The following is a 23,570-nucleotide window of genomic DNA, read 5'->3' on the forward strand; positions in this document are numbered from 1 at the left end:
TCGTTTGTGGCTGACAAGTCTGATGCGGGACAGGCAGACACGGTTGCAGCAGTTGCAAGGGAAAATTGGTTGGTTGGGGTTGGGTGTTGGGTTTTTTCTCCTTTGTCTTTTGTCAGTGAGGTGGGCTCTGCGGTCTTCTTCAAAGGAGGTTGCTGCCTGCCGAACTGTGAGGCGCTAAGATGCACGGTTTGAGGCGATATCAGCCCACTGGCAGTGGTCAATGTGGCAGGCACCAAGAGATTTCTTTAGGCAGTCCTTGTACCTCTTCTTTGGTGCACCTCTGTCACAGCGGCCAGTGGAGAGCTCGCCATATAACACGATCTTGGGAAGGCGATGGTCCTCCATTCTGGAGACGTGACCTACCCAGCGCAGTTGCACTTAAAGAACAAACTGCGCAAATGCAGATGTATAAATATACAGTTGTAGAGGCAGCTACTCTGCTCCTGAAGGAACACATACAACCAGACGGGTTGAGCTCCGTGAGCAGACTAGTTTATTGCAGTCTGCTGGGCTGCACTTATACTCCCAGTCCAGACCTTGCTGAGAACCATGCTGGAGGACGCTGACGTCACTCAGGCGTCACATGGTCCGCCCACAGCCTCCCACCCCCGCCCCCCCCCCCAAGAACAGGCGCCAATGTCCTTTTTCACCGGGCGACCTCGCTTCTTGGGCTGGGCTACGACTATGGGCTCGGTGGGATCAAGGTACGCTGGTTTCAGCCTGTCCACGGTAAACAGCTCCCGCCTGCCGCCAATGTTCAGTGTGAACGTAGAGCCGGAACACTGTACAACACTGTACGGCCCCTTGTATGGCCACTGCAGAGGTGCCATGGTCGGACCATGCCAAACGAAAACTTACTCTGTGGAAAGCAGTAATATGAGACGGGCGGGTGTCATGCCTGGGTGGCGGTGGGGGGTTCGAACAAGTTCAAGCATGCCCTGAGGTGAGGAAGTAGTTCATGCAGCGACTGCTGGGGATTGTGAGGTGCGTTGATGATAGTGCCAGTGGTGCACTGTAGACCAGCTCAGCTGATGACGCCTGCAGATCTTCCTTGGGAGTTGAGCAGATGCCCAGGAGCACCCAAGGCAGTTCGTCCATCCAGTCGGGACCGGTGAGGCGAGCCATGAGCGCCGACTTAAGGTGGCGGTGCAGACATTCGACCAGTCCATTGGCCTGCAGGTGGTAGGCCGTGGTGTGGGGTAGCTGTATCCCCAACCTGTTGGAGAGCTGGCCCCGAGCACAGATGTGAACTTGGCGCCCCAATCGCTGGTGAGGTGCAACAGGGGTCGGGAGCAGGAGTCAGTGGAGGCGTCTGGCATCAGGATCGCCTCGAGCCAGCGAGTGGTCCGGTCCACCACCGTAAACAGGTAACGGTTGCCCTGGGAAATGGGTAAGGGCCTGACGATGTTCATGTGGCTGAACTGTTCCCGGACGTGCTCGAACTCCTGTATGGGCTCCCTGGTGTGCCTGTGCACCTTGGATGTCTGACAATGGGTGCATGTTCTGGCCCAGCCCGCGATCTGCTTCCGCAGCCATGCCATACAAATCGTTCTGCTACCATCTGGACCGTGGACCTGATGGATGGATGTGAAAGGTCGTAGATGTGACGGAAGACCTGCCTGCGCCACTGCTGGGGAACCACTGGTCATTGGGTGCCATGGAGATATCGCACAGGATAGTGCCTTCGCTGCTTTCTTCTTTCCGCTTCTGAGCCCCAAGCTGGGAGGAAGGGAAAACCTCTGACGGCGCCATTTTGGCCGGCTGCCCCACCGCGTGGCTTACAAGAGGGGCCGGTTTGCCTGTCTAGTGGTGAGCTGCCACACAGTAATAAATAGTGAGCACTAATGAGTCCTTAAGTGTCTCTGATTGAATCTACTGTTCAAGAGTCTGATAGTTGAGGGGAAGCAATTATTCCTGATCCTGGTGGAATGAGTCCTGTTGTACCTGTACATCCTTCCTAATGGCAGAAACAAGAACAGGGTAAGGCCTGGATGGCGTGGATCTTTGATGAATGCTACTGCTCTCTGAAGGCAACATTCCATGCAGATATTCTCAAATACAAGGGGTGTTTTGCCTGTGATGTACTGAGCTGAGTCCACTACCTTTTGCAGGATTTTTCATTTAGAGATATTGATTCCCCATACCAAGCCATGATGCAGTGTGTCAGCATACTTTACACCACACATTTGTAGAGGTTTGCTAAGGTTTTTTATGACATACTCAACCTCGGCAGACTCCTGAAGTAGAGGTGCTGATGTGGCAATATTATGATGGGTCCAGGAAAGGTCCTCTGAGATGGTGACCCAGGAATTTAAAGTTGCTGACCTTTTCCACCTCTGATAGCTCAATGATTACTGACTATTAGTGAAATCGCTGACCACTGACACATCTCCTTTCATTGATAGCACCAAGTTGCGCTGAGTGAGATCCAATGCCAAAGAAGCCAGACTTTTTCCAATAACTTCCCCAAATGTCACTTTATTACAAAGCTTAGGTCTGTAAAGCTAATTTTCTGAGGGAGCTCACAGCTTGTCAGTGATTACCTCTTGCCATAAAGATTATCCAAAGCTCTGCTACTGTATTATTACTTGCACTGAATAGTGAGGAGCTTTGTCTGCTGGCCTGAACTGGATCCTGGTTCACCACCACTGATTTTTTTTAAGATCCTATATTAGATCTCACTGGGTTCTTGGCTGTCCAAGCTCCATAATCTTTTGCAAGGTTGCAGCCATCAGAATTTGGCTTTTCTATTTGTTTCTCCCTTGAACTTCCCCTCCATTGTAATGCCTTTAACTTTCTGGCCTTTTTTTTTAAATCTAAATTTCTTCAAACATGCCTGTATGTGTTCTAAAACCATCAATAAATCTCTTGGAAAGTAGACGTATTGTTCGATCTCAGATTTCTGATTTTTCTGTAATCCCTGAGGCGAATACATTTTTTGAGCTATAACTTCCTCATAAAAGCTTAATATCTCTTATTTATGACAAAGTAGTTAATTTCAGGCAAGCCTCATTAGTTAAAATCAAGAACGCTTGGGAACAGGATTTGAACCTTTTGCTCTCCAATGAGGTTTGAGATTCTATTTTTAATTTGATTAACACTATTTCCTTTTGTGCACAGCATTGCTGCAATTTAAAGTGGCCCATAGAGCACATATGTCTAAGTTAAACTGTCCCGTTTTTATTCAGATATGAATCCTTTATGTGACAAATGTAAAACAGGTGATGCCTCTTTAGTTCATATGTTCATAATCTTGAGATTTAGTGTCGTTCAGGAATGTTGTTGCTGTTTTGTCCCTCTCCAAGGTGTTACTTGACTCATTTTCAATCTTGCTTAGAGGAAGGGTTTTGAATTTTTTCTTTTCCTTTCTTTTGTTTTTAGTGTTATGCTTTATTTTATTATTAATAATGTGCTCTGGATTCCTTAATTATGATCATATTTGTAATTTTTTCTAATTTTGTTGCACATAGTATAATTGTACCATTCAATTGTTTATGCTTTAAACATCAATAAAAATACTTTTAAAAAGAAAAGAAAGAAGGCCTGGATGCCTTGCAGGCTGATTTAAATGCATCTGACTGATCCCTTGACGTGTTCCACCCTTTTCAATATGTTATATTTCTGGTGTATGTGACTGCATTACGAGAGATTTAAATTGAGCTTTTGATTCCTGATGCATCGGCCCTTCATCGCACACCAAAACCGTTGTCTATCTGTGTCCACTGTTGCTAATCATAAACTAGATTTTTTGGAGTAGATTTTCTGATAGAGCCTACCTCTTCAAAGCAACCCCTTTGTCTTATTACCACCTATTAATCTCCTGGACTCTCATTATTACATGGCACCAGAATCTGACATCAAATGCACTGTGGTACATAGTCGCCACTTGTAATTCATGGGTAAGAGATTAATTCGCTCCGCTCTTCCTTTCGCTGGCCTTGACCCAGAGCCAACCAAGCTGAAATTAAATGAACACTAGGTAATGTGAAACTTTCATGTCCTTCACAAAACTGGTGATGCTACTCTAGTCATAAATAATAGAATATGTATTTGTACAATGTTTTCAAGGGACTGAAATGACTCTGCACTTCACCCATTTTTTAAGTTACTGAAAAAATTAGATTATCAGACCATATTCGGAGATGCTGAGTACAATGAAAGTAGCTTGGCAAAGAAGGTTGAATGTTGGGACTTGACTTTCTTGAAGGAAGTTAGAAAGGTGGAGAAAATCAGGGTACGTGTTTCCATTACCAAGGGATTTGGCTACTGAATGTACTATGGTCATTGGTACTGTGATTAAAATCTGACATCATCAAGATGTTAGAAATGGAGGAATAGGCAGGTTAAAAAGCTACTGTGGTTGTACTAGGAAAGATTGAGACCATTGGAAACACTGCAGAGTTTGTAGTTGCTGGAGTTTGGAGCTAAAAACATTCTGCTGGAGAAAAAGATCGGACATCATTTTGGGATAGAATGGTTCATTAGGAATATACAATACAAGCTTGAGACTATGGATGGATCTGAAAAAATGTATGAGCTTTTATCTGGTTATGGAGGCACCAGTGCAGTGACATCATAGAAAACTGAGGGGTACACGGCCACTAGTGTCTCTGAAGTAATTCCTTCTCTTTCTTGTTTTAATATTGTGCTGAATTAGTTGGCAACTCTTTGCCTTTGCACTACCTGATGTTACATTGTACTGCCAATTTTGTACATACTTTAGCAATCAAAATCTATAATAATTTCAAGATTTTAGCAAGTAATGGAGTTCTGGTGGTTATGGAGTGAACTGATACCTGGAAATGGGTTCCAAACATACACTTGCATGAAGGCTATCATAATAGGCGAGTCACGTGATGCTGAGGAAGAAGTAGGAGGGGAAAAAACAGTGTGAATTGAGGAAAAAATAGCCAAAAAAGACTTTAGAACAAAGAATAATAGAAGAAATTGAGAAACACCACAGCAATGGGGAAAGGGATAAAAAGATTGCCTTAAAAGAAATCCCAGCTTCAGCGCCCTGCGAGGTTCAAGAACTATATTTAGGTAGCGCTAAATGCAATTATATAAATCTGAAACAACAGGCGATATTGATAAAAAGGAGGAATTTCATTCTAATTTGGAATCATCAAATTTAGAGCCTGAAGATCAGGAAGGATTAGATACCCCCTTCTCAGAGGAAGAAATAGTAAAATCACTGAGCTCGCTACAGACCAACAAGTGTCCAGGAGAGGATGGGTTACCCCCAGAATTCTACATAGAATTTAAGGATTTGGCGATACCATTGTTCATGGATGTGGCAGAACAGACGGCTGAGAACCATAATCTTCCAGAAACAATTTCAATGGCAATAATTACAGTATTCGTAAAATGGATAGGGTCCCACAAGCTGACTTCCTATAGGCCAATCTCACGGATTATAAAATAATTGGCAAGGCTCTGGCAAATAGATTGGCTTGGTATTTGCCAAAGCTAATAAATCCAGACCAGGTGGAATTCATGGAGAAAAGACAATTGGCAGAGAATATAAGTAGGTTACTTGTGGATCCAAGTATAGCCTTGGCACTGGGCACGGAAAAAGCCTTTGATAGACTAGAGTGGAACTTTTTGATTAAGGTGTTGGAAAAATTCTGGTTGGGACAATCATTCATAAATTGGGTCAAGGCACTATACCATAAATCTAAGGCCAAGGTTGTTACCAATGGGCAAATATACTCTGCTTTCCCACTGATTAGGTCTAGTAGGCAGGGCTGTCCACTGCCCCAGCTCTATTCATATTTGCCATTGAACCATTATCGGAAGCCATTTGCTGGGATCAGGCATTAAGAAATTTAGAGTGGGCCAGAAGAACACAAAATCAACTTGCTATATTTGTGAATGATGTGTAATATATTTGACAGAGCAGTAGGATCATTGACCAGGTTACAGACTGTACTGGAGGATTATGGTAAAATCGCAGGATACAAAATCAATTATGATAAGAGTGAAATAATGCCACTAACAAAAGGGGATCATGAGGAATATCAATGAAAGAGTAAATTCAAGACGCCACAAAAGAAGCATCCTGGATAAGGGTGGACAAAAATCTACAAAATTGATATAAACTAAATGATCTCCTCCTGCTTAGGAAGATTGAAGAGGACCTATACAGATGGAGCCACAAGGAAAATATGCAAACTCCACATTTGACAATAGTGGTCAAGATCAAACCTGGACCACTGGAACTGTGAGGAGCTGTACTGTCATTGTACAAAATTTTATATGGTAAATGTTTCTGTTGATCTCACCAATTTGGGAGCATTTTGCATGAAAATAAAGAAATCTCCAGGCAGAATATACAGCCTGAAAGAATGGTAGGAATAAAATTAATGGAAATATTCTAAGGAGAATTAGATGGACATTGTAAATTTAAACACAAGTATTAATTGCAGGGTTTAGGGTATGAATTGGTGAGTGACATTAAGTGGACAGCAACCTCAAAGAAATGGTATGATCAACAATAAATGCTCTTTCTTTGCCAAATGTAATTAAAAGGGCATTGCTCAAGATATTAAAAAGGCACCTGATGTGCACGTAATGCATCACAGATAACAAAGAAAACAAGGCAAGAATCTCAATCTCTGTTCTCTGATATGAGATTCTGGTTGTTTGCTTCGTCACTGAGAATGTGGGTTAATAAATGTCTGCTAGCATTGATTGATTGACAAATCCTATCAAACATAGTTGAGTTCTATAATTAAATAACAGATAAGGTTAATAAAGTATTTGTGTTGTTTCTCAAAAGCTGTTTAATTAAAGACATACAGAAATGGAGACACTTAACCAATTTCTTTTGTGGGAAGGGTTAACTGCATCAAAATGAACGTGATGCCAAGACTGCAGTACCTTTATTAATCGCTGCCTATTCCGTTACCTAAAAACTTTTTAAAGCTACTAAACCACCATATTAGACATTTCCTATGGAATAATAAGGTACCAAAAATTGTACGGGAAAAACTGACATGGGCCTACAGGACTTAGACTTCCATATTTCAAAAAAATATTATCTAGCTGTACAGGCTAGATTTCTCGCAACTGCCTTCACTGAGAACAACCCCCCGCCCCCCCCCCCCCCACCCGTTTTGGGTGTAAATGGGAATGAACTCAATGGAGGAGGGGGAAGCAAATGTCTTTATCTATAAATGGAGCTTCAAATCAGTCTTTTTCTTTACTGATAACCCCATTCTAAAACGTATGATTAGAGCATGGCAAGAACATAATTAATAGGAAAAAAAGTAGCCATATTAATAAAAACCATTGTGCAAAAATGTGTTATTACCTATGAACATGGGCAATAGAATATTAAATTTGTGGTATGACAAAGATACAAGATATATTAAGGACTATTACATGGAAAGAACTCTTTATGTCCTTTGAACAACTAAAACACAAATACGGAGTGGCCATTGGGACCTTCTGTTTTCTCCAGCTTAGATCATTGTAAAGAGAAAGATGGGACCAATGGTGACCCCACCTGAAATTAGTGAAACTGAACGAACGGTTTGGATGGGGAATACACCCAAATTTATTACAAAAATATACTATGCTCTCCAGAATGAGAGAGTCAAGAAAAAGACTGGAGTCAGACTTGGGTGTGGTGATTTCAGAAAAAAGCTGGTCAGATTGGTGCAAGGACAGCTTGACATCAATTATAAATGCAAGATATGGACTGGTTTTTACACCAATTGTATATCCCCCCACAAAAGTTACACAGATCAAAGCTGAAATTTCAGAGATGTGTTTCAGATGAGGGACTGAGACAGGAACTTTTCTACATGCCATGTGCTCTTGCATAAAAGTGAGGTCATTTAGGCAAGAAATTGCAGAAAAATTAACCAAGATAACAGAAGTGGCCTTCACGGGTGACCTATTAGATAATTTCATGGAAATAAGCGACAAATTGACCAAATATCAAATCTCATTTATAAAATTAGCACTGGCGGTAGCAAAAAAAATTTGTCACAATCACTTGGAAGTCTGACTCCCCTCTACCTATAGCACAATAGACTGCAGAAATAAACAGCTGTATACCTATGGGAAAAAAAATCACATATAACTTAAAGAATTAAAATGACACTTTTGTAAAGGTCTGGCAGCATACCTGGACCACATAGGGGCCCAGATACAGTAATAAAAAGGAACATAAAAGGGTATAAAAGTAACTATTATATATACAAAAATGTAGTTTCCCCAACTGTTCTCTATATTCTTAAAACATATATATAAGCTCTGACGGTGAACAGATCTGTATGTATAGAGGGGGGGGGAGGGACTTTTTTTGTTGTGTTTGTGAGAAAAAGTTTAATATGCTATATATTTAAAACATAGTAACTATAATTTTTTTGAAAAAAAAACCAAAAATAAAATATTTTAAAAATGGCTGTTTAATTAAAAAGGGCCAGAGTACTTTGTAATAAGCCACAAAGATATAATGGTGTGTGGATTTAAAACTCGCTAGAATATTGCAAGCAATAGGTATTAATGAAAATGTTTTATCTCTGGGTTAAATTATGCTGATTTGAATAAAGTGGGCAAAGTTTGAGAGCTCAAATCATAGCTGGAAATGCAATGTACCAAGTAAGTTAATAGCCACAATTGTTATTCTTCCTGAGCAATTAAGTTTATGGAGTTTCAAGATTAAAAATTTTTCATGGAGATGGTTTATTTTCACTTGCCGGAGGATCAGTCACAGGCTAGACTATATTTAAGATACTTTGAAAAAATTCCTGATTGATATTGGGAAGAAGTTGAGGATTTTTTTGGTGCATCATGTTATGTTCTGAACTATACTCCCTAAATGGAAGCAAATTCAATAATAATAAAACTAGATAGCTTGGTAACTATTTTCAGGGCAACATGAAAGAGCGGAAGAATGGATCTACTTAGATGACTCCTTTCAGTGTCCTCACATGCATAATGGCCCTTCTATGCTGTGTGGTCCACCAGAAAATGGGCATCCCTTTGTCTGAGAAGATCTTTGTGGCTAACTTTATGAAGTAGTTGAAGTAAGTTACTAGGCCAGAGGGCAAATTACGAATTAATAGACAGGCTTGGGATTGGAGTTGCATATTAAGTATATTAATTGAGGTTTATGAACATCACAATCAATAGTTTTTATGATTGCTTTGTTTCCAAGTGTTTTTCTCAAACAATCCTGGAAAATATTGTTTACTCTATCTAGATTATTAATCCAGGAGTCTATTTTAATTTAACATAATCACTTAGTTACAGTATCTTACCGGAGAAAAGGAGCGCTATTGTCATTTGAAGTTTTGAAATTCTTTAAATTTTAAAAAAGTAGCCAGTTAACCTTCTTTAATCATTCCACTCCTGTTTGTCACTTTCTCTGTAAGTATTAACTACTATGTTTCTCAGTGACCACCAAAAAGTATTATTTATTTGATATAAAGCACTGTGAGAAATCCTGTGATCTTGATTTTAAATGCAAGTCTTGCTTCTCTTTCTTGGTATCTCATAATGAACTTCCTTGTGCATTGCAGCGTATATACTACTTATCTCTGGAGTTCTACATGGGACGGACTTTGCAGAACACTATGGTAAACCTGGGGCTAGAGAATGCCACCGATGAGGCCATATATCAGGTATGCTGCCTGAGAACGGAATTTGGCTAGATTGCAAAATTCTATTCTATTTGAACTTGATGGTGCAGATTAGAATTGCACAAAACCACACATATGAGGTGCAATGGCTTATTAATGGTTAAGTCGAATAGTTTCAGCTCCTGTTTGAGTTATGTGGGAAAGCTCATTTTTACATTACATTTTGCATCTAGTTTAAGCCAAGGTTAACAAATTGTATGTGCACACAATCAGACCACTTGTGAAATGGAATGAATGTATTCTGTTATTAATATCTGTACCAATATTGTTTATTGTAGAAAGCTGTACATAAACATTGTGTCTTACATTTGTGTTGTGAAGTTCAAATTCATTCTTTTCATCTCATCTTCCCCTAACAAATTTTCACTTCCTCTCTTAAAAGTGTTGACCCAAGTTTCAAACCACATTCAACACTGAATAAAACATGAAAAGCTGCAGACACCATGGTTGAAGTTTTTCTCTACATCTTCGAGACCATTTAACACAAGCTCTGCACCACGGCCTGAATTTCGCTCCTGTCCCAGCACAGAAACTCTAATTTGTACTTTTAATTTCTCTCTAACATCTGCAATATCCACTCGACTTACTTGGAACCTCCTGTCTTAATGATGCCATTCTTTGGGCCCTGCTTACCTATGCTTTCTGCACTCAACTGGTAAATCTTGTGTATCTTCAGTCTGCTGCCTTCTTTGTAATCCCATGCAGCTGGCACCAGTTAACATAGCCTTTGCTCTGCGACCTTCCCTTCCCAACCTTTCTTCATCCACCATGACGCACTCCTCTCGCTCAATTGATAATGAGATTATCATAAACAATGTACATATGCACAAATTTTCTTATTGCAGCTGAACAGGTGATTAAAAACCACAAATAAAAAAACAACTACAATAGTACCTTGAATTAAAAAATAATAATTAAATACAAAAATATAGATAGACAATAAATATTCACAGTTATCCTGGAGTAAAAAAAGTGATTTGGCAATAGTGCACACAATTCTTTTGTGGTTGTTGTAACAAAGCTTTCAACTTCCTTTCCATGTAACTCTATTGCTAGTTTAATGCTTTTAAAAGATGGCATATATTTCTTCCGTGAAGCTGTTTGTGTTGGTCTTCTTTGTTAGCAAAGACCATGTGTTTTAGCATAGATAAAGTTACCCAAACCATTTCACAGAAGAGTAAACTTGACCAAAACTGGAGTAAGAGAGGATATACCTAGACTTGCACAAGTAAAGTCAGAGACCAGAATTAAGTGGTTAAAAAGAAAGAGAATTTGGGAGATGAATATGTTTAGAGAGCATTCTAGCTATTGGATCCCAGATAGCCAAAGAAAGTTGCCAAGGGTTTGGCGGGTGGAAAATAGACAACAGATTAGCACGTGGAGAGGATCGTTAAGATCTGGTAGTGGAGATTCAAATTTGGAGGAAGTATTTTCAATTTGAGATATTAGTGGATCAGGAGCATAGGATCTTGAATGTCAATAACAAGGTTGTGGATGTGCTCATGGAAAATAAGAGAGTCCAGCATTCTTTCTGCTTTGTATTTTTTGATTAAAAATGTCATTTTTCTTGGTCTGTTTTTATTCTGCTTATGTATTCCCACTTATAACTGAATAATGTAATGGAATAGTTAATTTGAAATTATGATGGAGGCAGATCTGGCACCAAAGGTTGATTTTTTTTTTTCTCCTTTTATAGAAAAGCTGGAAAGATCTACTTCATTGTGCACTGAAACAATTAATGTTGCTCCAGATGAATGTGATCTCTAGTCACACAGACAACACTGGTCTTACTGTCTTGCATTTCATTACAGCTTTCAGTATTACTGCTTTTTGTCCTTCAACATTTATTTTCACAATGCAGTTTCCTGGCAGGAGTGAATGCAGCACTTGAAAACAAGGATGGATTTTATTGATGCATCAGATATTCTGTGGAAGTTGTATTGACTTTATTCAACATCAGAACATTGATATTCAGTGCAAAATTGTGTTAGCCAAGGCCAGTCATTGTAGATGGAGAGTAAAAGCATCATGTTGAATTACACCTATTATGGACGTAGCAAAATGCAAAAATAAGCTGAAACAGCTCAGTACAGCATACCAGGGAGAACATTTGACATATAATTGTATCAATAAGACACTCAAATTACTTCCATCATAGCCCTTTTTACTGGATTGAATGAGTCATCCAATTAGTTCCAATACTCCTGTTGCTTTCTGTTAGTTTTGAAAAATGTCTCTTTCTTGAGAACATAATCAATTCCCTTTTCAAAGTGGAAATTGGACACTTTCTAGTTGGATATCCCAGATGAAGACAAAATAATAACATTCTCTTTCCCTTGGTTCTGTTGTGAAATTATCTTAAATCTAATGTCCTCTGGTTACTCAGTCTCCCACCATTTAAAACAGTTTCTCTCATTTTCTCTGCAAAGACTCATAGTTTGGATCCTCCCTCTTTTAAACTCTCATCAAAGATGGAATGGGTCAGTGGGCTGAATGGCACCTGCACTGGTACAGATGTAGCCAACCTCTGTGGAACTGTTTACATCTTGTTTAAGTTCAAGATTCATGTGTTAATGCAGAAGTCCTGAATTTACTGTCTGGTTTCCTCCATATCAATGAGTGTAAGAAACAATTTGATTTTATTTTTGGGCACATTTATTACCCTGTTAAGCTAAAGGATGTGGCTTAATTATCTGATTTTTTTTTTTGAGCAGTTTTGTAGTGCAAAACTTGTTCTGGCCCAATAAACTGCTCATTATGACTTTCCATAGAGTTTTAGGATGATGTTTAGTAAAGAGTTGACACTGAAGGGGATCTGCAAAGGGTGAGCATGGATGTATTGTTCCTCACAGGAAGTTCTTCCTTAAATGAAGGCAAATGATAAAGAATTAGATTGTGAAGTAGCAAAATACTCCAAGAGGGATTGTATAAATTGGGCTAGAATACTAGACTATTTTATTTTAAAATAGACTTTAAAACTACCACTCAAAGTCAAAAGATTAAAGGAAGCTACTTTGTTGAATAGACTAAATGTTATATACTTTCTTTCCTACCCCATTACCAAGCTGGGTTTAGATATCGAAGAACTGGAGGAGATTGAAGAGGATGCTGGATTGGGTAATGGAGGTCTTGGTCGACTAGCAGGTAATTGTAAATGGCATGTTAAATGTTCCTGAGATCCATTTCCCCCTACCTGTGAACATGTGCATGTTGCAGAATTTTTAAAAATTGTTTAGGCACCACCTGTGCTCCACTTTCCTGCCTGCAAGGCAAAATAATAAATTTATAAGAACAAGATGATAAATTTCCATTGCAATAATATAGCTTTTAAATTACCTTGATGTTCCAAAGAGCTTTATACCTATGAAGTACTGTGAAGAATAGTCACCATTATGTAGGAAAGCATGAAGGGCAGCCCCAAGATTCAGAATTTAAGTCTTACCATATGGTCTCTTCAAAATCCATTGCAAGGTAGGTACATCCAAGTCAACATCTTCTCTCAGTCCAACATCGAGATTCTGATCATACTCCACCATCTCCATTGGGGACCCTAACATCTCACTAGTATAACAGTCTCCTCGCGTATGAAGCAGCCAGAGCTTTCAAGGAATGGAAAGTCTTTTGCATGCCTCCTCGTGGGTTGAAACATCTTTACCTACAAATGGCAAGACCACTCAGTATCTGATAAGTATTCGGGAAGGGAATGAGCATTTCTCAAGTCTGCACGGAAGTGTGAGAAGACATGGTGAATAATCACATTCGCCTTTATCTGCTCAATCAAGCTCCAACTATCCCCCATAGCAGATCCCACATAAAACCATTAATCTACCTTACAATTTCTGTGACTGGTACCACAAGGGATTCCCTGAGAAGTGGGAGCAGAAAACCAGCAGCCATAAACAGGAGTGTGATAATTAGTTAAGGTTACCAGATTAATGAAAGGAAAAATTCATTAGCCACAACACTGTGGAGAACTTAATGGCCTGATTCAATGTCATGCCAATAGATTTTTTAATGTCCCTCTGAGAAGATAAATAAGGATTTGGTTTGAATATTAATCCAAAAGAGAGCATCTTTAACACTGCAGCACTCAAATGTGAGTTCCAGTTTAGATTTTTTTAATTTAAGTCAATCAGGTCTTGAACCCACAGGTTTCTGACTCCAATGCTGGAGTGCTAGTCCCTGAGCCAAGATTATTGCCTCAAGGTAAACTTGCTAACCCACTTGTGATCACAGCTGAAGTACAAACTGTTTTCAAAGTTGCACCAGTTTTTCAAAGTAAAGGTATGTTTATGTTTCAACGTGAATCTCTGTACATATTCCTGATGACAAGGTCATGCATGAGTCAACAAAATCAAGCAGTGCTGAAGAAAATGATTTTTGTTTTGCTTTGATGTGCCTTGATGTATTTTGAATAGTGACATGATACAGATTTATAAATAAAGCTCTGAGTTAACCCACTTAAAATGCTGCTGAACTATTTACTGGTTACATTGGTGTATAAATACCAGTTTCTAATTAAGCATTAGTTAATTTGTTAACATGTGAAAATGATCAATAAATATCCTCACTTTATCTGTAAGAAGTCCATCTTAATTTTAAAAACCTTTTGTAAGGTTCATTATTCATATCAGGTTATGGCAGCTCCAGCATAAAGAGGTTACAGGAGCTCTGTTTATGAGATCTTATGCTGGGTGGAAATTCCACTTGAAATTTTCTGCCAGATCATTGTTTATGGACAATTAGTACTGAGGAGGAAATTTAATTTAAATTTTAAAGGTTTAAATTTAGATATACAGAACAGTAACAGGCCATTTCAGCCCACGAGTCCATGCCACCCAATTTACGCCCCAATTGACCTACATTTCAAATGGTGGGAGGAAACTGGAGACTCTGGGGAAAACCGGGAGAATGTATAAACTCTTTACAAACAGCACGGGATTCGAACCCTGGTCCTGATCACCAACGTTGTAAAGGTGTTGCACTAACTGCTGTTTTCATGATAGTGAAAGTCTTCTCCAAGCAAAAATACAAACTACTGGAGAAACTCAACAGTTCAGGCAAAGTCTGTGAATGGAAATGAACAGTTAACATTTCAGGTTCAGACCCTTTATCCTAAATGAGGGGAGATGGCCAGTATAAAAGGATTGAGAAGGCAGGAGCTGGCAAATGATGGGTGGATCCAGGTGAGCGGTTTGGGGTGGGGGGGGGGGGTGGCGATTGACAGATAGTCAGGTGAGGGATGGAAGGATAGCAATAGCGACGGAGGTGGTGATGAATGAAGACAACAAATCTTCTGTTGGCCAGGTCCCTTGGAGAAGTAAATGTAGTAGAAAGCAATATTGGTTCTTCTGCTAACAGCATTTATTTCTTGATTTTAGCTTGTTTCCTTGATTCTTTGGCCACACTGGGTTTGGCAGCTTATGGCTATGGCATTCGCTATGAATATGGTATTTTCAATCAAAGGATTTATAATGGTTGGCAGGTGAGTTTGCTTGAATTATTTTCTAATAATATCAAATAGGTTGTACAAAAATCAATGAAATTTTCTTGTTGGTCAGCTTTACAAAACTAGGTGTATGCCAGCTATAAACCTTGCACATGGATTGAAGTTCATGGAGTTGAAAGAATTGTGGTGGAACCACTGTTAATACTGATAAAGGTGACAATGCCATAACCCCTCCCCCAGAACAAGCTCAGGTATTGGATCAGCAACATGAAACGTACCTTCTGTTTATGGTAATAAAAGTCTATCATTAGGTAGCTTCTAGTCATTGACCTGGTTGGGATTTAGGATATTTGACATGATGTAGTGTTAATAGTTAAACAGGTGGCTATCATTATGTAGTAGATGAGAGTGTTCCAATATTGGATAAGAACAGGTTAGAATTGAATATTAAATGATGAAAAGTTTGGAAGTATAAAGACATTTGGGATCAATAGAATTAATTAGGTAGTTATAACTAGAAAGTACAAATAAAAGTGATTTTTTTTTTGTTAGACTACACCAGTGGTTCTCAATCTTTTTCTTTCCACTCACATACCGCTTTAAGTATTCCCTATGCCATCAGTGCTCTGTGATTAGTAAGGGATTGCTTAAGGTGGTATGTGAGTGGGAAGGGAAGGTTGAGAATCACTGCTCTAGACCCAAATTGTTACTGAAATAATTTGCTTGAGCAAAATTGTCATTGGCCCATTTCCTTTGCAGTTATGAGACCGTGCACATAACGAGTCAATTAGGTATGATTAAAACAGTGTTTTTCAAACTTTTTCTTTCCACCCACATACCACCTCAAGCAATCCCTTGAGCAATCATGAGCACCTATGGCATAGGGAAATTACTTAAAGTGGTATATGAGTGGAAAGAAAAAGGTTAAAGCTTTCTTGAACACGATACACAATAAATTAGCCAGGAGTTGAGGCAGATTGACAATCTCATTGCAAGGCTGAATAAGTTCAATAAGTTGTGTAGCCCAATGCTAGGTTCTTGTGTGACATCAGTAATCACTGGATTGGTTTAGGTGAAGAAGGTTCAACTCCAGTTGATTTCTTTTTTCTAGAATTATGTAAAATTTGAACAGAAACCGGCCACTGAACCCAGTCATGTGCTGATGTTTATTTTGTACTGTATCAGCATAACTCGAATCTCTCTCGTGTGATTAGTTACATTCTCATGCTCCCCTTGTAAGTCAATATTCTATAATTTTGCTATTTTTCTATATGATTCAGATTTCAATACTTACAACTCTGAGATTCTTTTTTATGCAGGCAAAGCAGAATGGCCACTTATTGTAGTGTAAAAAAAACTGTACACAGTGTATACATGTAAACAAAAAACTGTAAACAGATGCCTATTGTAAGCAAATTGACTGTGCAATACAGAGAGAATAAAAAAATCTATGATGTACACAAGTAAGAGTCTTTAAATGTGTCCCTGATTTAGTTTGTTGGTGAGGAGTCTGATGGTAGAGGGGTAGCAGGTGTTCTTGAACCTGGTGGTGGGAGTCTTGTGGCACCTGTACCTCTTCCCTGATGGCAGCAGCAAGAACAGAGTATGTGTTGGGAGGTGTGGATCCTTGATAATTGCTGCAGCTCTCCCAACAGCAACATTCCCTTAAATATTCTCGATAGTGGGGAGGGATTTTCCTGTGATGTCCTGGGGTGTGTCTTCTACCTTTTAGAGGGCTTTAAACTCAGGGGTATTGATGACCCCATACAAGACCCTGATACAGTTGGTTTCCACCACACATCTGTAGAAATTTGCCAGGGTTTCTGGTGTCATACCAAACTTCCACAAACTCCTGAGGAAGTAGAGACACTGATGTGCTTTCTTCACAAAGCCATTTGTTTGTTGGGTCCAGTAAAGATCCTCTGAGAACTTAAATTTCCTCCCCCCCCCCAATGATCACTGGATTGTATACCTCTGGCTTTCCCTTCCTGAAGTCAGCAATCAACTCCTTAGTTTTGGTGTCATTGATTGCAAGGTGTTGATGGTGCACCATTCAGCCAAGTTTTCAACCTCCCTCTTGTATGCTGACGCATCCCCTTCCTTTATACAACCCACTTCCACGGTATTGTCAGCAAATTTGTAGATGGTGTTATTTTCATACCAAACCACACATTCCTAAATGTAAAGTGAGTAGAGCAGGGGCTAAGAATGCAGCCCTGTGGTGCTTCAGTGCTGATGGAGATTGTGGAGGAGATGTTCTTACCAATCGTCACTATTTGTGGTCTGGAGGTAAAGAAATCCATGATCCAATTACACAGTCAGGTCTTGGAGTTTTCTGATGAGTTTTGAAGGAATGATGGTGTTAAATGCCGAACTGTAGTTTATAGAGCATCCTGATGTATGCATCTCTGCTGTCCAGGGCTTAGAGTAGAGCCAATGAGACCTGTTGTTACGATGGGTGAACTGTGGCTGTATGGAAGAACACTTCACACTTTACCAGGTATAATGTGACAAATAAACTTAAATTATGCTTAAACTTAAACTAAATTTAAACAATTAAATTTAAGCTTAATTTTAAATTAGGCTTTAAATTTATTCTTTCACATAACAATGCCTAAGTGAGTCAAGTATTGTGACCAAGCTTAGTGTTGAAATTACTTAATGAGGGGAACTGCCCTTGACTGATGTTCCTTAATGTTAAACTAGTAACATTTTATTTTAGGTAACTGACTTGTCAGCCATGGCTCAGTTGGTAGTATCCTTGTTTCTGATGAAAAGGGCCTTGTTTCAAGGTCCATTGCTAGCATGCGAGCACCCAGATCTAGGCTGATACTTCAAAGGATGTTAAATTGACATAAGTGCTATCTTACAAATGAGGGATGAAATTGATTACTTCTCTCTCTGTGGCAAGAAAAGGATTGAATTATGCATTTAGTGGTAACCCATGTGGCCTAGCATCTCTGCTGCTTGGTAAGATCGAGGGTGATTATGTAACAAGTCCATTTTCCCGAGTAATCTATCTGGTTTTGTGGCCAGTATTTGAGATCATTCAGACAACTAGTCACAGAATATTAGTAAGAATATTTTGATTCTGGAGGGAATTCAACATTGAAAAGAGATTATTTGGCCATTGTTCTAATACCATAGTGAAGCAAGTTATCATCTGAAAGAGCAGTAGAAGCCAACTTTGACAGTTAGTTCCAATTTTCTGCTGGGGAGGAAGTGGGGAAATTAATAAATAATTTGAATTCTCCCTTGGAAGTTAAGAACATGACACTGACCATACCTTAAAGAAACGATATTGCAAGAAGTAATGATGTAAGTATCCAATAGTATTGTTTACAAACAATATTGGGCAAGAGATAAATGTTGGCTAGAACACAATAATGACTATCCCTGCTAATACCAAAGGATTTTCCAAATAACCTCAGAGAAGACATGGTCACAAATGAACAGCTCACTTGAAAGACAGCTGGGCACTGCTTTGGAGCATAAACTGAATTTACGCTTGTCCCTCTGGAGTAAGGCTTAAACCCACAATATAAACAACTAAGAATGCTTCTAATTTAATATGTCAGTAACACTGGTGCACTTTGTTGTTCAAACCTGCTTCAAAACTCTACTCCATTTCTTTTCTTTTATGAGCCTTCAATATGCTCCATGAGTATTCAGAGATAGTCTTTGTTTTCCTAACCACCCATTTCTATTCAAGTTGTGCACTTTCACGTTTTTGGATACAATAAATGTATTGTTATGTGATTGTCAGGAGGGGCTGCATTCCAATCCAAGGCAGTGAAGTATCACTAAAACGTAATTTGAAAAATAATATTTAATTCTTGGTCAGCATTATTTTGTTCTGATCCTTGTTTTCCTCAGATTCTGACAATTTCTTTTCCTTTTGTGTTCTCTGTCTCCTTCCTTCCTATTGAGACAAAAGCTTTGCCAGAGCATTGGCGTCACCAGGGGGTTGCAGGGGTGGGGGTGCGGACTACACCGGGTGACACTATCACAGGGCATGATACCAAAATGACTGTCTATAAATTAATTTTTTAAATAAAAATATCCCTGTAGTTAGTTATAACAAAAAAATTATTCATAAGCCCAGCTTTCATGTATCAATATACCTAAAAGGCTAAAACTCTTGGCTAATTTACTTTTTGAACCTTCCAATGTGCTCGTCAGAGTTGTCATTATTACCTAATTATAATGAGACTTCAAACCGTGTGGTTTCGCCTGCACGCACTACAAGCACACGCTGTTGTTTTCATTGCTGCTGGTGTTTTTATAGTCACTGCTTTTGTCAAATTTTCTGGTGTTTTAGCTACAGTAGTGTGGTAATTAGTATTTGTGAACCTATATCAATAACTTTTTTGAGAATGAAATAGTATGATATTGTAATTTAAATGAGTAATTTTAAATTTGATAGTTGTTTATCTCACTAGTGTTGTCATTACATTCAGTATTTTATGGGAATTATGGTATACGAGTAATGTTAGTACAAAAAATATTACTAAGGATTCTGTATGGTCTGGTACAAGAGGAGGTCTATGGAAGGGGGGGGGTGGGGTGACACCGTAAGTTACCACATTTGATGACATCAACCCTAGTGACACCACTATGTCAGAGGGATGCTTTCCCTTATTTTGTCCCATTGAGATGTCTGTTAACCAATTGTGAGTTTTGACCACAAACTGTTAAACAGCTGAGACTGACATAGTACTTCCCTGACATCCTGTGTACCCATTATATCAAAGTTGGAGCCTAACTGATGGCCCTCTGTGCAGTCAGGAGCTCTTTAAAAACAATTTAAAAAAAATTCTTAATCAGAATAAGTCATGCAATCAAAATACGAGTAAATACATAATATTTTTCCCAAATAATCCCAATCCCCCTCTAATCTACTCCAAAAGAAAGGAAAAAGGATAGAAGAGATCACTTGCATAACAACCATCAACTGTTGTCATAGTTTAGTGCAACCCCAATGACCGTGGGGGGGAAAAAAAAACTATTACAAATTCAAACCTATATATTTCGTATACAGGCTCCAAACTTTAACAAAGAAAGGATAATTATTACGTAAATTGTACGTTATCTTTTCCAATTGGATACAAGACCTCATTTCCGAGTGCCACTGTTGAATACTCAAATCAGTCTCATTTTTCCAAGTAATTGCCAAACATTTTCTTGCCACAGCTAATGCCAATCTCAGAAAAGCAATTTGAGACTTATCTACTTTTAATCCCAAACTCAATTTCATAATATAACACAATAAAAATACCATAGGATCAAGCAAATTTTAAAATTTAAATAAAACTTCTAAAAGTTCCTTAATTCTATTCCAAAAAGGTCTCACTGTTTTAGTCAGGAGCTCTTGAGGGCAATTTAGGATGGGCAGTAAGTGCCAATGTGTCAATTTGTTGTGCTTCTGGCAAACTGTTTACTAATTCATTTCACTTAGTTTCAACCAGTGCAACTTACTGAGTTCTTTTTATTTCAAACAAGAGAACATACAGAAGTACAACACAGGAACAGCCTCTTCAGTCCATGATGTCTATGATGAACATGATGCCAAATTTTAAAAAATCTCTTCCTGCACATGATCCATTTCCTGCATATTCTTAAATGCTACTATCACATCTCCTTCCACCACTATCCCAGGAGTATGTTCCAGGCATCCATGTTATGTTTTACAACCAAAAATATTTGCCCTATTTGCATACCTCCATTAAACTTTACTCTCCCCTCACCTCAAATAGATGTCATCTAGTAGGTGACATTTTTAACCAGGGATAAAAGATTCTGACTTCCGACCCTATCAAAGCCTCTCATAATTTTATAAACTTGTATCAGATCTCTCCTCAGCCTCTGCTCCAGAGAGAACAGCCCAAGTTTGTCCTACCTCTCCTTAGAATTTGTACAATTGATCCAAGAACCATCCTGGTAAACCTTATCTGCACCCTTGCATTTCTCGATTTTGAAAATTTTAAAAAGGGAAATTTAAAATAATAGTCTTTGGCATTTATTTGGGAGATGTAGAAGTCAAAACATGAAAAAAAAATGTGGCTGAAATTGTACTTCTCTTTCTGTTCTTGATAGTGATGCCTCTTTATACTTCTCTTTCTGGTCTTGATAGTGGTGCCTCTTTGTGTGCCTTCACGGCAAATAGAAGAAAATAAAATTTATATATTTTATGTACTTGAAATTAAATCCCATCAAATGTGAGGTGAAGCATCTTGGGAAGTTGCATATCGGTGAAATATATAGAGTAAATGATAGGGAACTAAGAAAAGTTAATGAAGAGCCACACCTTGGGATTGAAGTTTATATTTTCCTGAAAGTTACAAGTGGAGAAGATGACATTTTGGATGATTGCCTTCATCGGTTGGGTCATAAAATATTACATTTGGTATGTTGTGTTTACTGAACGCTGGTTAGAAGGCACTTGGAACATTTCTGTGTTTATAGGCAAGATGTAGAAGAGCTGGAAAGGATGCAAACGAGATTCACCAGATTGTTGCTGGGGAGAGATTGGATAGGTTAGGCTTGTTTTTCCTGGCTGAAGGAGTGACCTTATAGAATGATATTTGAGAGAAATATAGATCTTAATAGCTTTTTTTAATGGGAGGGCATCAAAAACAAGGACATAGATTTAAGTTCAAGAATCAAAAATGAACTGATAGAGGTTGTTTTGTGAGCAGACCAGTGGACCTCTCATGCGTATTATAACAAATAAGACTGAATACAAAATTGTGAAGTACAGGGAAAGAAAGAAAGAGACCACTAAAATAATTTTACTATTTTGGGGTGCATTCAGAATTTTCATAACAGCGGGAAAGAACTTGTCCGTAAATCTGGTGGAGTGTGATCTTATATTTGTGAATCTTCTTCCTGGTGAGAGGGGGTGGTGAAGAGTGTGAGCAAGTTGGATAAGCCTTTTAATTTGTTAGCTGCTTTTCCAAGGCAGTTGGAGTTACAGATGGAGTCGATGGACTGAGCCATGTATACATCCCTCTGAAGTTTCTTACTGCTGTGGGCAGGGCTGTTGCCATACCATGCAATGATGCCCCCCGATAGGATGCTTTCAATGGTGCACCTGTAGAAAGTGTTAGTTTAAAGCTGTCTGTTATCTCCATTCAGCACCATTAATGAAGACTAAGGATGAGCTCTGCTACTCCTCTGGAAGTCTTTAATCAGTTCTGTGCCTTGCTGGCATTGGGGAAGAGGTTGTTGTCCTGGCACCAAGCCGCAAGTCCCTCTATCTCTCTTCTGTGCTGTTTTTTTTGTTGTTATAAATCCTGCCTTTGATGGTGCTGTCATCTGCAAATTTAGATGATTGAGATGGAGTTGTGTTTGGTCATCCAGGCATGAGTGAACAGTGAGTATAGAAGGAGCACACAGCCTTAAGGTGACCCTGGTGTGGATGATGATTGTGGAGGAGGTTCAATCACCAATCCGCACGCATTGTGACCTTCATGGTAGAAAGTCGAGGATCCATGACTTGTTTTGCCGGTCTCCTTTCTCCTATTTGCCTGAACTAGGTCTGTACCCTTTCAGGCGTTGTCAATTCAAGGTGTGGAAGTTTTTTTCCACAGATACATTTGGAAATCGCTCTCAGAGTAGCTGGTGGAATCAGATGCAATTGCTCTATTTATGAAACAATAGGAAATGCCTATTGAAGGGACACAATCCTAGTGCTGTCAAATAGGATAGTGTCGATGGGGAGCGGGGAACGTTGGTGTGGTCTTGGTGGGCAGAAAGGCACTTTCTATGTTGTATGACTTACCTGTTCCATATTGTCTTTGAATGTCTTCAGAAGGTATAAAGCAAAACTCAAGAATAGCTCTCTCAAGACTGCCCCTGCATGCCTTGCTTTTATTTACAAAATAAACCCATACTTGCATTTCTACTGTGCCTTAAATGAGCACTAGATATCAGATCTTATTTACAACCAAAGGTGCATGTTTGGAATTTTATTCATTGTGGCACTGTAGCAAACATGGGAGGACAATTTTCAGCTAGCAAGGCTCCACAGGCAGTATAATAACCTGACATTGGTTGTGGTAATTAGGATCCTCGTGCCTGATGTGGAATTTGTAAGAGGACCATCACTGAGTGATGGATGATGCTCAAAGCAACTTTTGTTTGTTAAATGTGGACTATAAGAGCCAGCTCTTCAGCGCTTGACGTCCTGCTTTGCGGAAACTGCCAAAATGTTTGGCCTGGAAGTCAGCCTGCAGAAAACTGAGGTCCTCCATCAGCCAGCTCCCCACCATGACTACCAGCCCCCCCACATCTCCATCGGGCACACAAAACTCAAAACGGTCAACCAGTTTACCTATCTCGGCTGCACCATTTCATCAAATGCAAGGATCGACAATGAGATAGACAACAGACTCGCCAAGGCAAATAGCGCCTTTGGAAGACTACACAAAAGAGTCTGGAAAAACAACCAACTGAAAAACCTC

General features: G+C 39.2%; 1 protein-coding gene across 2 annotated transcripts in view; it reads left to right on the plus strand.

Annotated features, from left to right (window-relative positions):
• Positions 1 to 23,570, plus strand: part of LOC138760793 (glycogen phosphorylase, brain form) — a 124,102-nt gene that overhangs the window by 10,893 nt on the left and 89,639 nt on the right. Inside the window, exons 1-4 of one of the 2 annotated variants that reach the window (XM_069931893.1) lie at positions 6,243 to 6,261; positions 9,537 to 9,638; positions 12,722 to 12,800; positions 15,038 to 15,141. In XM_069931893.1, the coding sequence (XP_069787994.1) occupies positions 6,259 to 6,261; positions 9,537 to 9,638; positions 12,722 to 12,800; positions 15,038 to 15,141 (288 nt within the window). In that variant the 5' untranslated portion in view covers positions 6,243 to 6,258. Of the gene's footprint in view, positions 1 to 6,242; positions 6,262 to 9,536; positions 9,639 to 12,721; positions 12,801 to 15,037; positions 15,142 to 23,570 lie in introns of those variants that run through there. The other variant, XM_069931892.1, reaches the window with a different exon arrangement.

The sequence above is a fragment of the Narcine bancroftii genome, chromosome 4 (assembly GCF_036971445.1).
Source record: "Narcine bancroftii isolate sNarBan1 chromosome 4, sNarBan1.hap1, whole genome shotgun sequence".
In the NCBI taxonomy this organism is placed as follows: Eukaryota; Metazoa; Chordata; class Chondrichthyes; order Torpediniformes; family Narcinidae; genus Narcine; species Narcine bancroftii.